General features: G+C 38.8%; 2 protein-coding genes across 6 annotated transcripts; one reads left to right on the top strand and one right to left on the bottom strand.

Annotated features, from left to right (window-relative positions):
• Nucleotides 1–565: 565 nt before the first annotated feature.
• Nucleotides 566–8,541, bottom strand: LOC124877527. Of its 5 annotated transcripts, none has more exons than XM_047380789.1 (6): nucleotides 5,915–8,541; nucleotides 3,079–3,138; nucleotides 2,808–2,966; nucleotides 2,235–2,387; nucleotides 1,976–2,068; nucleotides 566–1,626 (listed from the first exon to the last, which is right to left on the bottom strand). In XM_047380789.1, exons 2-6 carry the CDS (start codon nucleotides 3,136–3,138, stop codon nucleotides 1,306–1,308), a joined length of 786 nt encoding a protein of 261 aa, XP_047236745.1. In that variant the 5' UTR covers nucleotides 5,915–8,541; the 3' UTR covers nucleotides 566–1,305. The 5 variants fall into 5 exon arrangements, with proteins under 5 accessions (XP_047236745.1, XP_047236744.1, XP_047236749.1 ...); XM_047380788.1 differs by having other exon boundaries at nucleotides 5,882–8,540; XM_047380793.1 differs by having other exon boundaries at nucleotides 2,808–2,998; nucleotides 5,915–8,538.
• On the top strand, nucleotides 3,606–10,039 carry LOC124877587 (polysialoglycoprotein-like). Its single transcript, XM_047380887.1, has 3 exons — nucleotides 3,606–3,642; nucleotides 9,103–9,819; nucleotides 10,005–10,039. The coding sequence occupies exons 1-3, from the start codon at nucleotides 3,606–3,608 to the stop codon at nucleotides 10,037–10,039; spliced, it is 789 nt and encodes a 262-aa protein (XP_047236843.1).
• Nucleotides 10,040–14,183: the final 4,144 nt, after the last annotated feature.

The raw sequence follows: 14,183 nt of genomic DNA, 5'->3' as shown, positions 1-14,183 counted from the left end.
GTGATATTTTGACAGGTGGAGTACTGTATTACTGCAAGGGAAGCAGTCAGTCAAAGCGGAAGGTTGTGAATGCAAAAGACGAAGTGGAACAAATATTTAAGGAGTTTCATGCCAGTGCTTTTGGTGCCCACTGTGGCATAGTTAAAACCAGAGATGCTATCACCAGAAGGTTTTACTGGCCAGGCATCACAAAAGACATCGATAAGTGGATATGTATTTCTTATAAATCAAGGCTCACAAACAGAAAACATTGTGACCGTTACATTGTTAATGTACAATATTTTAAAGGGTACACTGTAAACCCGGATAAGTAGAATCTACTTAAAAAAATCAAGGTAACTCGTTGCCTTAAAAAAGTTAAGTAATGAGGCATTAGTTGTATGAGTGAAGTGAACTACGTTCAATGAACTTGAGCCCCTATTGGAATGGAATAGAATATTTAAGTTGCTTTTACTAGTAACCAAGTTATAGTAACTGAAGATATCTAGTTTAAACAGTAATTTTCCACCAGTTAATTTAACTCAGCTTGTTAAGCAGGAATTGCAAAATACATACAACTGCAACATTTTATTGAATAATTGTTTTTATTGAACATTTTCTTTTTAGCATCAAAAGAAACAGTCATGGCCCAAAAGGCTTTTAGTGAGCATATTCTGATCTGTAAAAAAAAATTTGTCTAATGTATTGGCACACAAAGCTCACTCACTTCCACTCATTACAACATCATACTGTGCCTCTTCAAATTTGGCAGAGATACAGGCAAGATAAGCCGAAGCCCTACTGAAAACTGGCATTTTAACGTTTCGAAATAACAAATTTGTCTATGAAGAAAACAAAAAAGGGGTTGAGACTGAAAAAGGAGAGAACAGGAGGGTAAAAAACAACAGAGAGCAGATAACAGCCATACTCTCCCCTCCGCCTCTACCCCACACCATCATCTTGGCATTTGTGAAGTTAACAAAAAATGTTTTTTCAGGATAACAAAAAGTGAATGATACAGAACAATGTTGAAAAATAAAACTAACAGTAGATGCCCCATCTAGAGCCCACACTTTCCCACCTCTACCTTCCCTCCTCGTGACCCCCCCTTGCTTTCTCTATCCCACACATATTGTTTTTCAGTCCTGCCCTCTCTCCTTACATCTATACATTCCCTTCTATCAAACTTTTAATTAACAAATGGCCAGATTTATTATTTCCTTTTTCTTCTTTTACGGCCAGTTGAAAATAAATAATTTTACTGCCAATTGATCAAAAAAAAAAAAACCTGACATGTAAAAACTTGTGGAGAAGAGATCCTGGATCTTACATTGCAAGCTGATTCTTAAGTGTTTGAAGTTTAGGTTTCAGATCTGTCTTACCCAATTTCAGAAGTACCTGTTGAAAAAAATCAAAACTGTTCTTCATGTACTTCGGGTAGTTGAGATGGAGTGCATAGGTAAGTCCAAAGACAATGTACACGGCCTGGGGAAGGCTCTCAGCATCCATCACAATTTTTCCCTCCAAGATGATTCCCACCGAGGATGCGTTGTGGTGAAGGGACTGCTTTTGTGGAGTGATGTATTCCTGTTCATGGTAGAGGATCCCCACAGGGATATCATTGTATAAACCCTCATCATCAACGTCCTGAAAAAAGGAACAGTGCATGACCACGTCAACATCTTGTTATAAACAGCCTTTATAGGTACACAGCCCAAAGTCTGTCCTGTCCATTGTCCACCTACTGCCTTGTTCAGAAATTACTACAGAAAATCAGTCAGGACAGGTGCAAAGAGAATTTTTTTAGAAAAAAAAACAACATTTTTTTTAAATAAACACCTTAAAATGATATGTATGGGAGGGATAGAGATGGAGAGAGAGGAAGGCAGGTTAAGAACGGGGGAGATATAAAAAGCAGGTGGTAAGAGGAGAAGGGAGAAGAGGTAGTAAACGAGGGGAGGGGGAAAGAAGGGAGAGAAAAATCATAGTTGCTTACAACGCAGGCCTTGAAGAAGGTGGAAGGATCATCGCCGAGAATTACAGGAAGCCCCCTGAGGACAAGGCATCTGATTTCTGTCACATTCAAAGTCTGGTAGATTGAGGGAGAAGAGAGGACATCACAAAATTAAAATAGGGTTTATATGTTACCCTGAAAACTATGAGCACACATCCATCTATCATCTATAGCACTACTCTATTAAAATTGGGGGTGGGGGGCTTCTAAGACTTAAATATAGAGGTGCAAATTACCAAACCTTCGTTTGTTGCATCATGTCAGCCAACACCTGCCCTGTGAGGTCCCTCTTTGTCTTGAAGATTTCCATGAGCCTGGGACTATGATGGTCAAGGGCCTCGTAGAACTCCTGCTTCAGACTCTTACCAACCACCCTGCTGAACTCCAGACACACCTGAAACATGCAAAAGAAAAAGAAAAAACATGTTCATGTTCAAATGAGCTGACATCATAATGTGATCTCTTGATGCAACAACTCCGACTCCAATATTACACTTTAATACAAGTTTGATGAGCTCCTCTGGTGACATTGGGATTATTTTGTAAATGCGTGGCCATAAATTAGTACTGTAATCATTTCCATGCAGACTGTTGATCATTGCTTAAGCCAACAAACATGAACATGTCATTGTAATTCAATTCTATATATGAACTTAATTCCAAGTTGTCCATACTTTTTGGCTAAATCAACAATCATCGGTGTGCACAGAAATGAAAACAATAATAATTCATAGCCATGCAGTAAATTTTAAAAATCCAATGTCACCAGAGGGGCCCTGTAGACACAGTATGTGAGACAAGTCTACAGGTCTACCTGTTGTTCAGTAAAGAGAGCAGGCCAGCGTTCACATATCTGTGTGATGGCAGGCTTGTCCTTTACAACTTCACTCCTTCGAAGAGCAAATGTCAGATCCATCTTCTGCTTGATGAGGGCTCCATTTGGGGTTTTCTTTTTCATTTCATCCACCATGGTCTGTCGAGCAGTTGGGATCTTTAAACTGTAAGCTGAAGTTGTAGTTTAATTGAACATATTTAAGTGACCTAATCAAAAGGTCGACTGTATCAGGCTTTGTTGCCAGCTCCACCTTCCGTATGTCTGCTTCAGTGATGATAACTCTTACAAGCATTCTCTGTTGCACTGCCATCTGATGATAAAGAGAGATATTGTTCAGCACAAAATAAAACGTTTGAGAATTACCATTAGTTTTCCACCTATTCTGTATACTGACAGGGGGAAAACATCATTAAGCTCTGACAATGGAACCACACACAGAGGCGTGGTTATATCGGAGTAGCAAACTTCGTATGATCTAAGGTGCTCGTGGTACCATGCACTCATTACTCTGCAGACACACAATATTTCTGTGTGAACTGCAACTATCTTAGTGATCTGCCTAAATTCAGGGAGACCTGAGCAGGATCCAGAAGAGACTACCATATCTGCCTTGTATGTAACTCCATCCACACAAACGGACGACGCTACAAGAACTGCTGCTGGCTTTTGGATTTTCGGACTTAGTATCCTCTCAACATTCTCAGGAAAAGATGAGACAGAGACAGTAGTGACCTTTTCCATCTCGATTGAAGGTTTGAAAAATGAACATGAGTCCAAATGATAGCTGACTGCTCTCTGGTGTTTCACAGCAAGTGTAAGGGCTATATTCCTGTAGTTCTGAGCATCACGGATAACCTTTTTAAAAGATTTGTGCTTGCCCTCAAACGCATAGTCCAGACATCACACAGTGGACCAAATGCCTTAATGAGCAAAGTGTAGTGTTCAATGTAGAGGTGTTTCGGTCGTAATCTAAACTCTGGGAAAGTAGACTGCAGTAATTCTCTGTGCTCTGCTATCTTGCACTCCAGGAAGTACAGTGTCTCTTCAGTAAACTTGGGAGCAACTACTAACTCCACAATATCTTTGACAAGCATGAGAACTTCCCATGCCTTTTCCTCTGGAGGAATACACTCACCAACAAAAAATGGTAAAAGCCTAATTAGGCACCAGTTCTCATGCGCATTTCCCCCGATTGTGCGTTTTGTGGAAAAGCCCTTCGTGGCTGTGGTCTATCAGTTTTGTCCGTAAATGTGTATGTAAAGGACCTGATAGCCTGATTCAGTGTTCCTAGACTAAAATATCCCTTGGAAATCAGATATGAAAGGCACAAAGACAACTCCATGGGGACTATGCCCTCCAGAAGATCATGCATGAGGTCAGGAGGGTAACCTTTAACAACATGAAAGTGCTCCAATTTTGCAGTGAAAGGGCACTCTTTTTTCACACCATATGTTCTACCGAGTTCTGGGTCTTCCATAACTTCCTGCACTTGTCTGTCATGCCTGTCTTTGTCTCTGAGCTCAAAGGCACCAGAGCGGACCTCTTGTTCTTGAGTTTCACTTCTACTTGCCATACAGAATCTGCAGAACGTATCAACAGAGAAGCTCTCATAGAATCCTGCCACTGCATGAGCACTTAGGTTGTCAGCAGCTACATACAAAACAGTTCCTTTCACACTTGCACCCAAGGCCTCTATATAAACACCATCCTTTTCTAGTGACATAAGATCATGTATAAGTGGGTCCAGGACTTTAGCATAACCAAATTCTTTTACAGTGGTTGTGTTGCATATAAGAGCAAGTTGGATAGAGTTGAGTGATGCTCTATATTTTGCTGGCATATTGGCAATTACCCAGTAGGCAGCACACATCTTATGCTTCTTCTTCGACGTTCCTAACGGATTGGCAACTTCAAAGTCATCAATATACAGCCCAATGGCAATTGTGAACTCATCAATAGTAAGAATACAATTTTCTCTGAAGTATGCACCGTCTATATGAGATTTATATTCATTTGGAACATGTATCTCTTCAGACATTGCTTTGTCCAACACATCTGTCCTGCTCAGCAACTTCTGCAGCATTTGCTGTATAGGAACATATACAACTGATTTCTTATCTTTGTCAACTACATACTCAACATGCATCACCAGGGGAAATTCTTTAGACACATAGGATGCTTTCTTTTTGGTTGTTGCTAAGGAGCCATCTTTGCCGCAAAATGTTGTCATAACATTGGTCTCAGAAACAGCAGTGCTCACTTGTTTCACAACTGACTCATCTATCTCAGAATCATACTTCTTGAGAATCATCTTCACCTTGTGATGCAGAAGTGGCTCAGACAAATAATGTATATCACAAAGCTGTTTGATAACTTCTTGTACAGAGCTCTCAGGTACATGGAGGATAGTCCCCCATGTGTTCAATTGGCATTTGCTCATTTGGAAAACCACACTCTATTTTCATCACGTATTTCAAAAATAACTATTTCTTTCTTGAACATCTTCAAGTTGTCCTCTCTATGTGCTTTACTTTTATGTGCATTGAAAGTTGAATACACACTGCTCTCAAATATACAGCCTGCATACGGACACTGAACCTTTTGGTTAACTTTCAAGTGTCTGCTTCAGAGGTGGCTGAAAAATTCAGCTTCAGAGCAGGGCTCAGTGAACTCACAATTGACAGCAGACTTTTACAGCTTCATATTGTCCTGGTTGTTCCTCATTAGTTTTAGAGTGTGTGCTTTAAGGCTGTTTAAGGACTTGAATGTACACAGACAGTCCTGATGCAAACAAGGGAATGGTACTGTCCTTGTGTAGCTTCCATGTTTTAGGCAGTAGTGTTTAAATAGCTGCGCCCTCTTCCCACAAATAAAACCACAATATTTACACTTCCAGTCCATTTTTCTGGTTAAAATTACGTGAACTAAGTAAAATTGCAGTTAGCTAACAGTATAAAGCTTCTCAAGATGAGTAGTTGAAATTGCTTTTCCAACCGAACAGGTTAGCTGACAAGCTAACATTAGCTAAGTAGCAAAACAGAGTTCCAACTAACTGTTTTGAGGCTGAATTTGGTTCTTTCACTCACTGCTTCAAATGTCCGTCGAATGACTTGTTTGTTAAAACTTCACTTGCCGAAAATATCAAAATCGCTGAATTCTTTGTCTCTGTTCTGTCCCTAAAACCTTCAGAGCTCCTCAATGCCAGCTCCTCCCGCTCCACTCGTTCAAAACCGGTCGAAACTGGATTTTTCGCGGGCATGTGGGTGACGTGAAAGGCAAAACTTGATGATATTGAGTTGTTTGAGCTCAAACACATAATTACAATAAGCTACGCCATCAAAAAGTGCAGTTTACTCAGAAATATTAATTAATATAAAGAAATTACATATATTTAAGTAATACTAATTCAATGTGTTTAAGTAAAAACAATTGATTGTACTTAAAAACATAATTACACTAAAAAAGGACATAAAAAATTCAGCTTAATCAAAATAAACAAGTAATGTCAGTAAATTAGACCTGTTTAAGTAATATGAACTAAGTCTCTTTGAGTTCAAACAAAATCTGGGTTTACAGTGTACATTGTTACAACAAGTCATTGTCTAGTTAGTAGATGGTGTTGAACACAAATGTAATAGGTGGATGTGGAGAGTAGTTAATTGGTGGATGTTTAATGAACTTTCATACAAGGAGATGACAGCGAGAACAAGGAGCACATGGAGAATAACTAGGCTTATGTGAGAAGTGAATCAAGGAGAGTTGCTTAAAAACTGGAGGTTGAATGCTGAAATAATGGACCAGTGATACTTAGAAAAGAAGGTGCAGGTGTGAGGAGACAGCTGAGGGAGAGAGAAAGAGATAAAACAGTGGAGCTAGGAGGATTAACACTAACAGGGAAATAAGAAACACGAATCCAAACTCAACTAACAATAACTGAAATAAATGCAAAGTAAAAAGAAACAGAAATAGCTTGATTTAATCAAGACAAAGAATAATTTGGGCAAAACACAAATAACAAATTATGAAATTATGAAATCTCTAAATCCAGAATAAACAGAAAACACATCAAAATCCTATTACATTAATGTATTGTTTTAGCTTATAACAGCTTTTTGATGGTTGACATTTTATTAAAAAATGTGGTTCTTTAGATCAATCAATGTGTGCAACACCAGCAAAGTGCAGTGACAATTAAGCAGGAGACAAAACCCATCCCAATTGAAGTAAGTGACATACATATCAAAACACTACAAGAAGGATATTTTATAATCCCTGGTCAAAAGTGCTATTCTCTGTTTTCTTTTACTTTTTCAGGTGAGTCAACCATTTGAGCTTGTTGGGATGGACCTTATAGGAAAGGTGGTTAAGACAGAGGCTGGGAACCAGTACATTGCAGTCATGGTTGACTATTTTACAAAATGGTCTGAAGCCTATCCTTTACCGTCTAAAACAGCAGCAGATGTTGCACAATGCATTTTGAAGTTCTTTTATCGCTTTGGGGCCCTTAAGCGAATCCTGACAGACCAGGGGAAAGAATTTGTCAATGAGGTGTGTTGCTAAATACTTTTGAGTGTTATGGACCGATGTATGATGCAATATGAAAATGGTTAGTAATTTAGTGATCAGTTATTTCTTGTTGATGTTTATCTGTTAAAGCATTTATTCATTTTTGACCAACAGTTGAACAAGGACATTTGCAAAATGCTGGACATTGAGCGCAGCCTTTGTGCTCCCTATCATCCTCAGACCAATGGGCTAGTAGAAAAGCTCAATGGGACAATTTAAAGGTAATTAAAATTTCAGAATTTAACTGTAATTATTCAAAAGTGGGTTTTTTTTACATTCTGCATGAACATTATGCCAGTACATACTTTGTCCTCTTTGACAATGTGGTAAAGTACGGCCTGTGTGCTGATAGTGAAATACAGATGTCTTCCATCATGTACAGAAACATAGATTGGACTCCCTTACATTCTTCTCCAAGTGTTGATGCCATTATTCTCTGTGAAGTTGGAAATTGTTCATCTTATGCTGGTGTGATCTTCTGCTCCCCTGGAGTTAATGGCCTGCTGCAGTGGAATCCCCTTTGTGTGACCCCGCACTTTTTTGTGACTTCAATTACTGAATGGGTTATCATTTTCTTTAGGTCGAAAACTCCCAAGACTGGATTGGTAAATTTGTCCACATTGGCACAGTGGCTGGGAGCTTCTTTCAGTTAATTTAGCAAGCAAATGATAAAATGTTGTTTTTCAGAGCACTGTGCAAACTTGTGAGCGAGCGACCAGACACTTGGGACACCTACTTGGATGCTGTGATGTTTGGACTCAGAACCAAAAAACAATACACAACAAAGTTTTCACCATATTTCCTCCTCTTTGGAACAGAGGCTTGTATGCCATGTGAGGTTCCAGAGAACATCCTGGTGAGACATGATTTCGTCTGTCTGTCTGTATTACATTCTACATGCAGAGCCCTGTAGATGTAAAGACAATATTTTAGGTCATGTTTAGTTTTGACTCTTGATGGAAATTTTTTATAAATGTACAAATAAAACAGCAGTATCTCTGGTGGTATTTTGTGATAAGGTAACATATTACATTAATAACAGACAAAGAAATTGCAATCATAATCTAAATTTTTGTAAGAGAAATTTCCAATAATTCACAATTAATGTACCAAGTTCATCCACCTGTTTTATTTCCTTCTGTCCTAAAACACATTAAATGTTATTCAAATTTTTTGTGGTTATGGATAACCACCATGTTTATGGTTTTGGAAAATATTGGTCTGCCAGATATGTTTTCACATCTGAAATATCCAATATTCAACAGTGGACACCTTAAGGTATTTGAAATCTGCTTATATATATATATTTTTTGTTCTTTTTACCCAGATTGACAGCAAGATTGAAGACACTCTGGGGAAGGAGTCGGTGTTGGAGGCAATAAAAAAACGGGACACAATTTTCCAACTAGTTCAGCAAAATATAAAAACAGCTCAGCAAAAATACAAGACCACAGTGGCTGGGAGCTTTTAAGGTTGGAGAAAAGGTTCTACGACTCAACATAAGAAGCCAACAGCGTAAGGGTGGCAAACTTGAGAAAAACTGGACGGGCCCATACACCATTGTTAACTTAATCCACAAAAGTGCAGATCTCCAATCCCCAACCGCTTTTCTGCCAAAAGTGAACATAGATCAGCTTTGGTTATTCATTGAACAAGAACCAATAATCCCTCAGAACATTATAAAAACTGGAAAACCTGCTCCCCCCAGCCTCCACCCCTCAACCTGCTGGGGACCTTGCTTCCTCCACTCAACCTGCTGGGGACCTTGTTTCCTCCACTCAACCTGCTGGGGACCTTGCTTCCTCCACTCAACCTGCTGGGGATCTTGCTTCCTCCGCTTCCTCCACTCAACCTGCTGGGGATCCAGCCTCCACCCCTCAACCTGCTGGGGACCTTGCTTTCTCCACTCAACCTGCTGGGGATCCAGTCTCCATCCCTCAACCTGCTGGGGACCTTGCTTTCTCCACTCAACCTGCTGGGGATCCAGTCTCCATCCCTCAACCTGCTGGGGACCTTGCTTCCTCCACTCAACCTGCTGGGGACCTTGCTTCCTCCACTCAACCTGCTGGGGACCTTGCTTCCTCCACTCAACCTGCTGGGGATCCAGCCTCCACCCCTCAACCTGCTGGGGACCTTGCTTCCTCCACTCAACCTGCTGGGGACCTTGCTTCCTCCACTCAACCTGCTGGGGATCCAGCCTCCACCCCTCAATCTGCTGGGGACCTTGCTTCCTCCACTCAACCTGCTGGGGACCTTGCTTCCTCCACTCAACCTGCTGGGGACCTTGCTTCCTCCACTCAACCTGCTGGGGACCTTGCTTCCTCCACTCAACCTGCTGGGGATCCAGCCTCCACCCTTCAAGGTGTTGAAGCTGCTATGGATCCTGCTGTGCCACCATTTTCAGGCTCTACAAAAGTAGAGCAGGGTATGTTTTTGGACACTTTTCAATGTAAATATAATGTACATGTGTATTGTATGAGTTTCACATCCAAAATCTCAAATTCTTTCCTGTTTTATTTTAGATATCCGGAAAGCCTGGGATGGCATGACAGCGGCTGTTCTTCTTTCTAAAATTGGGCCTTATAAGCTGTTTTACTTTGATATTTTCAGAACAGCACCAGGAAGGGAACTCGAGAGCGAGGTAAAACACATAGTTTTTCTAACCATCCCCAATTTAGAAATGTCACTGCACTGGATGGGTATTCTTATAATAATATGATTGTGCAAGTTAACAAAGACCTATCTTTTTAGTTGATCAATGCCTACATGAAATTTTTGGAGAGAAAGCATAATACATCCTCAGCAGAGAAAGTGCTGTGTATCGACTCGTTTGGCATGTCTGCTGTGTGGCAAAAAAAATTTCCACGCTTCAAGGTTGGTTGTTTGAACTGTTTTACAATTACCTTAAAAGGCATCATGATGCTGACATCAGTGTTTCAATTTTTCAGTGGGATCCAACAGACTACAGCACTCTGTATGGCATTGTTAATGACAACCATCACTGGTTTGTCATTGTAAGTGTTTGCATATAATCAATAAAGACACCGTTCCTCCCCAATTCCTTTGTTTTAATCAAAGTTTTAAAAAGTCCATCACAGGTGTTGAATTTCTCAATTCAAGTATCTTACATTCATGCGCCTTTAAAGCAATACAAGGCAGACAGTTAGTAGCCAAATCATATCTGTTGATGTCTTTTCAGATTATATTTCCAAAACAGAGAAAATCTCTTCCTCTGGACTCACTTGGGGAAAGTAGTCAGAAGTTGAAGAGATGTCAAGAAATATCAAGGTATGTGTATGTTTTGTGATTTTTTATTTTCATGACAAAGTTTTATTATTTTTGGGTAGTTGAGAATGAAATAATTTGGATACTTTTTTGAGACCATCAGTAGATCTACATCAGACAAACCTAAAGGCGTTTATTTTTCAATATTTTCGATGACTAAGCATGCCTTTTCAAGTGTGGATGCAGGCGGTCCGTGGTATATTGCATCACATTGTAATTGCTGTGATATACAGCCTTTTTAGTCTATAAAATGGCGAGACTTTTAATTGCAAACATCAACATCATAAATGGCACATAATTGTCCTTGAAAACAAAATGTGTATCCTTTGCATTATCAGTTATTTCTCCTGTCATGCTTTGTATTTCTTTGAGTTGTATCAATAAAAATGTGATGGCAGGATAATTCTATAAATTTAAATTGTGTTTATTTATATGGCACAAATCCTCCAGGATGAACCATGAAGCAAAATTACATAACAAATTGGTCAAATCATATACACAAGTAAATATCTTTGATGTATGCAATTTCTTTTTTGGTAAGTTAGAAAGGAACGCAAGGAACTAAATATGTTTATTTTTAAAAGTTATTTGTCAAAGCAAACTTACTGTTCTGCATGAAACAGGCATGTTTCAGTTAATTGCTAATACCTTGCTGTTTTTTAGAGCTCTTGTGAAGAAACGGCATGAATGTGTCAAGGTGGGAGTGCAACACACTTCCACACCCCCTACAACCTGACTCCAGCTCTTGCAGCGTGTTTGCCATAAAGGTATTAAAAAATGTACTCCTATATTCACTTGAGATACATGTTGGGCTATATGTGTTTTGTGTTTGTACTTCAGTTTGTAGAGAAAATACTTGAGGGACAACAGCCTGTTTTTCCTGCCGGACGTAAGGATGTGGAAATGCTACGTTGGCAGATTGCAGTCACTGTGCTGGAGGCATCAGGTGGGTAACAAAAGTAGCTCTCATAAAAGATAACAACTACATCAATTAAAGGTCCATTTAGCTCCATAAAGTAAAACTATCTGTGTTTCTAGGGTATGTACTAAAGTTTGCAAACTGGACAATTAGTTTATAACCACTTTCATCCTTGCAGATGACTTGACAGATATCTGCTGCATCTGTGGACAGAAAGACGATCCCAAAGAGAAGAAGAGCATCATTTGGGTATAATCATATTTCTCAATACAGTGTTCTAGAAAATGTTGACACTTTAAGATAAATATTTTATACATGAAATCATAAAGTACAAAAAAGTTAATAGGTAATATTATTGCTGCTAGAATTATGTTAAAATAAAAATTAAACACTTTAAATAAAATTCAGAGGTGCAAGGAAAGTGCTTTGTGTAGCTCCTGGACCAGACTGTCCAGGCTAAGGAGTTCCCAAGTGCTTATTTGGCATTTGAAGCAGACATGTGTGACTGTACCTCCCACGAAGACATTCATTGGGATATGGCCTTATGTCACACAAAGAAAGAAGGAAGCCCCAAAATCCAAACATTTACTTTTGTGTCAGTGTGTATATGAAAGACAGCTACATATATTTTAAGTACATTGAAAGAAGGCTAATTATTCAAAAATGTTTTTGGATTTGTTGAGTCCCAATTATTTGTTGGATTTGGCACAGAATAATGTTTGCCTGTGATGAAGGATTATGGATGGAGAGGGTCTGTAAGAGTATTGTAATAAGCACTGACACATACTATGATGTTGTCAGTGTACATAAGTTCCAGATATGGCTTGAAGAAAACAGTAAACAGACAAGTTAGTTGCTGTGACTGGGACTTTCTCCCAAAGGGCCACAAAGGAGCTCCTGTATAAAATACAGATCATTCAAGGTGAGCCTTGCATCAAATCAGTCAACTACAAAAGGAAGTAAACTGATGATTAACTGACTTTCCCTATTAACAGTTAATCTTGCATATAGATCCCAAGATCAAATATTTTACACTCTTAGGCAATAAGTCTTAATAGTAGATGAAACATTAAAATATATGCTATGTGTGTACCTACATGACAGATGAAATATTACAATAAATTTTAATCTTTTTGTTCTGCAGATATCCTGTGATGTGGGCTTGAGGTGGTTTCGCCATGTTTGCTGCGGATGTCCAAACACATCAGCAGCTTTTATTTGTAAGGCCTGTTGAGGGAAGATGACTTGTTGAAGTTTTTCACAACTCTGCAATTTGTTCAGTGTTTATTTACAGGTGGAATTACACCAATTGTTGTTATACTATTATTTATTTTAGATTTTAAAAATAAGCACATTGTATTTATGTTGAATACTTATCTTAATTGAATGACCTATGTTTAAGCATGTTCTTGAAAGTTTGACAGTATCTTTTAATTTTTAAGCCTAAAAACAATTATTCCTGTGGTGTTTTGTAATGAGGTATGTGTAAATTTGTCTAGTTTTAATTTTTGTCCAGCCAATATGTCTGTCTATGGTCTTCTTATGTTGAAGCTGTAAATAAATATTATCTGGACCAATTCAAAGTATGTATAAAAATGTTACTGTTGTGGTAAAAGGTGTGATCATTCATTTCTAATAGGCAAGGGAGAGAAAACATAATGTTAAGTTAGGGGACATTAATGGGCAAAAAAAAAAAAACAGACATGTTTTTATAAACTAATATCCAAGTGATGATTCTACTATTTCAAAGAGATGGCACCATTCATATCACCCAGTTTAACACAAGAGGAAACGTGTGTGTGTGTGTGTATGTATATGTGTATATATATATATATATATATATATATATATATATATATATATATATATATATATATAATCTCGGATGAGAGCACAGTTGCAAAAAAGTGAGACAGCTTCGCCGAAACACGTTGTTTGAGCTTTCACGGTGTCCGTAGATCTCCTGCGGCGCAAGCACGGCACACTGGTTACGAGCGCTAAACAAGCACGTGCCTTTTTTGCCGCGTGAGCGGCAAGAAACGCGAATCGACGTAACACCTGTACCAAAGGTGAATGTCACTCTGTATCTGTTCAATTGTATACTCTGTACACTGATCATTTTGGCATTAAATCTTGATTTTATACTTAACCATTTCTCATTATTTCACAAGGTAAATACTTTGCTGGTTTTACTGGTTGGGTCTCGGAACTGGAGAGAAACGGACCCAGTGGTGCACAGGGAGGAAAGAGAGTAAAAACTCCCATTTTACAACACATCCCAACTTAGAACTCTTATGCTTTATAACCCTTTCCAGACTGACGGATGTCCATCATTTAGACAATGTTCACACTGCAGGTCTTGATGGTCAATTCCCGATTTTGCTGAAACCCGATTTTTTTGAGTGGTCAAATAAACAGTTGAGCAATAGGAGCCAACGATATTATGACCACATAAGACGACGATAAGAAAAAAAGAAAGAGAGCAAAACTAATTACAATGGCCTTTTGCAGAAGGACATAAAAGTTGGATGAAATGCGTCATGACAGTTCAGACTATGAATACGTATCTGATTTAGTACGATATA

This window comes from Girardinichthys multiradiatus, chromosome 12, assembly GCF_021462225.1.
Source record: "Girardinichthys multiradiatus isolate DD_20200921_A chromosome 12, DD_fGirMul_XY1, whole genome shotgun sequence".
Classification (NCBI taxonomy): domain Eukaryota; kingdom Metazoa; phylum Chordata; class Actinopteri; order Cyprinodontiformes; family Goodeidae; genus Girardinichthys; species Girardinichthys multiradiatus.
Note: the sequence above shows the minus strand (reverse complement) of the source record. Positions and strands in the feature narration are given on the sequence as shown.